This window comes from Bufo gargarizans, unplaced genomic scaffold, assembly GCF_014858855.1.
Source record: "Bufo gargarizans isolate SCDJY-AF-19 unplaced genomic scaffold, ASM1485885v1 original_scaffold_2034_pilon, whole genome shotgun sequence".
Lineage (NCBI taxonomy): Eukaryota > Metazoa > Chordata > Amphibia > Anura > Bufonidae > Bufo > Bufo gargarizans.
Genome location: NW_025334613.1, coordinates 150,177 through 151,563, shown reverse-complemented (window position 1 = coordinate 151,563; position 1,387 = coordinate 150,177). Strand labels below are relative to the sequence as shown.

Sequence of the window (1,387 nt, the reverse complement as noted above, 5' to 3'; positions counted from 1 at the left end):
TCAGAGCAGACATTTGTAGAACATATGAAGTCCAAAGACAGATTTCACCCTGTTTTTTATCTGCTTGGTCTTTACCCCATACACAATAGGATTAATGAGAGGTGGCAGCATCAGGTACACATTGGCCAATAGGATGTGAATATGATTTGGGACATTTTTTCCAAATCTGTGGACAACAGAAGACAGAACAACCGGAATGTAAAATGAAAGGATGGCGCAAATATGAGAGGCGCATGTGCCAAGAGCCTTAGTTCTGGCTTCTGTGGAGGCCAGCTTAAACACAGCTCTAAGAATCATGACATAAGAGCAGATTATGAAGAACAGATCCAACCCTCCAATGGAAAGAGCCACCACTATGCCATAGATGTTGTTAGGGGTGGTATCGGCACAGGCCAGTTTCACCACAGCCATGTGCTCACAGTAGGAGTGGTGGATGACATTGGCCGAACAGAAGGGCAGTCTCTTTAAAAGGATAGGTAAAGGCAGCATCAGTCCTACCGCTCTAATGATGGCCAACATGCCGATATGTGCTATCAGCCATTTTGTTAGTATCGAGGTGTACCTAAGAGGGTTACAGATGGCAACATATCTATCAAATGCCATGGCCAAGAGTAGGGATGACTCCATAATGGCAAAGAAATGGAGGAAAAACATCTGGGTGATGCACGCCTCAGAGTAAATCTCATGAGAGTTCAGCCAAAGGATCCCCAACATCTTGGGTGTGGTAGAATTACACAAGACTAGGTCAATGGAGGACAACATGCAGAGAAAGAAGTACATGGGTTCATGAAGGCTTCGATCTATCCTAATGATGAAAATCAGCATGACGTTTCCAATAATAGATGTGATATAAACCATGGTGAAGACAACGGCAAGGTAGAGGTAGAGATGTTCAAGGCCAGGGATCCCCAAGAGAAAGAACTGAATGGGAAGCAACCGGGTAGAATTCTGTAAAGACATGATGTCTAATCTCACATTCATTGAAGGTCCCTATGAAGAAAATTGAGACATCATTAGTCTTAAAATTTTATTTTGTGACTGAATAAATTTATTAAATAGAAAGTTCTCAGATTGCCCCCCAAAAGTCTCATACAAAATTCGGGTTCATTAGAATTTACACATTTTAGAATCAGTTTGTTCATATCTGGTTCTCTCTATTTAGTCTTCATCAGGTGGAGATGTGTATGTGTGATGTTATAGATGGATCATCAGCCATGATGAGGCAGAGATCTACCAGTGTAGCAATCCACACCTTGACACTCTTCCTCCTGGATCCATCCTTCTCCTTCTTGACCTGTCCTCCTCCTTCTGGACCTGTCCTCTTCCTTCTGGACCTGTCCTCCTCCTTCTGGACATGTCCTCTTCCTCCTGGAACTTTTCTCCTCCT

General features: G+C 43.1%; 1 protein-coding gene across 1 annotated transcript; it reads right to left on the bottom strand.

Moving 5' to 3' along the window:
* Nucleotides 1-960, bottom strand: LOC122923886 (olfactory receptor 52K2-like). The gene has a single exon (XM_044274737.1). It carries the CDS (start codon nucleotides 958-960, stop codon nucleotides 1-3), a length of 960 nt encoding a protein of 319 aa, XP_044130672.1.
* Nucleotides 961-1,387: the final 427 nt, after the last annotated feature.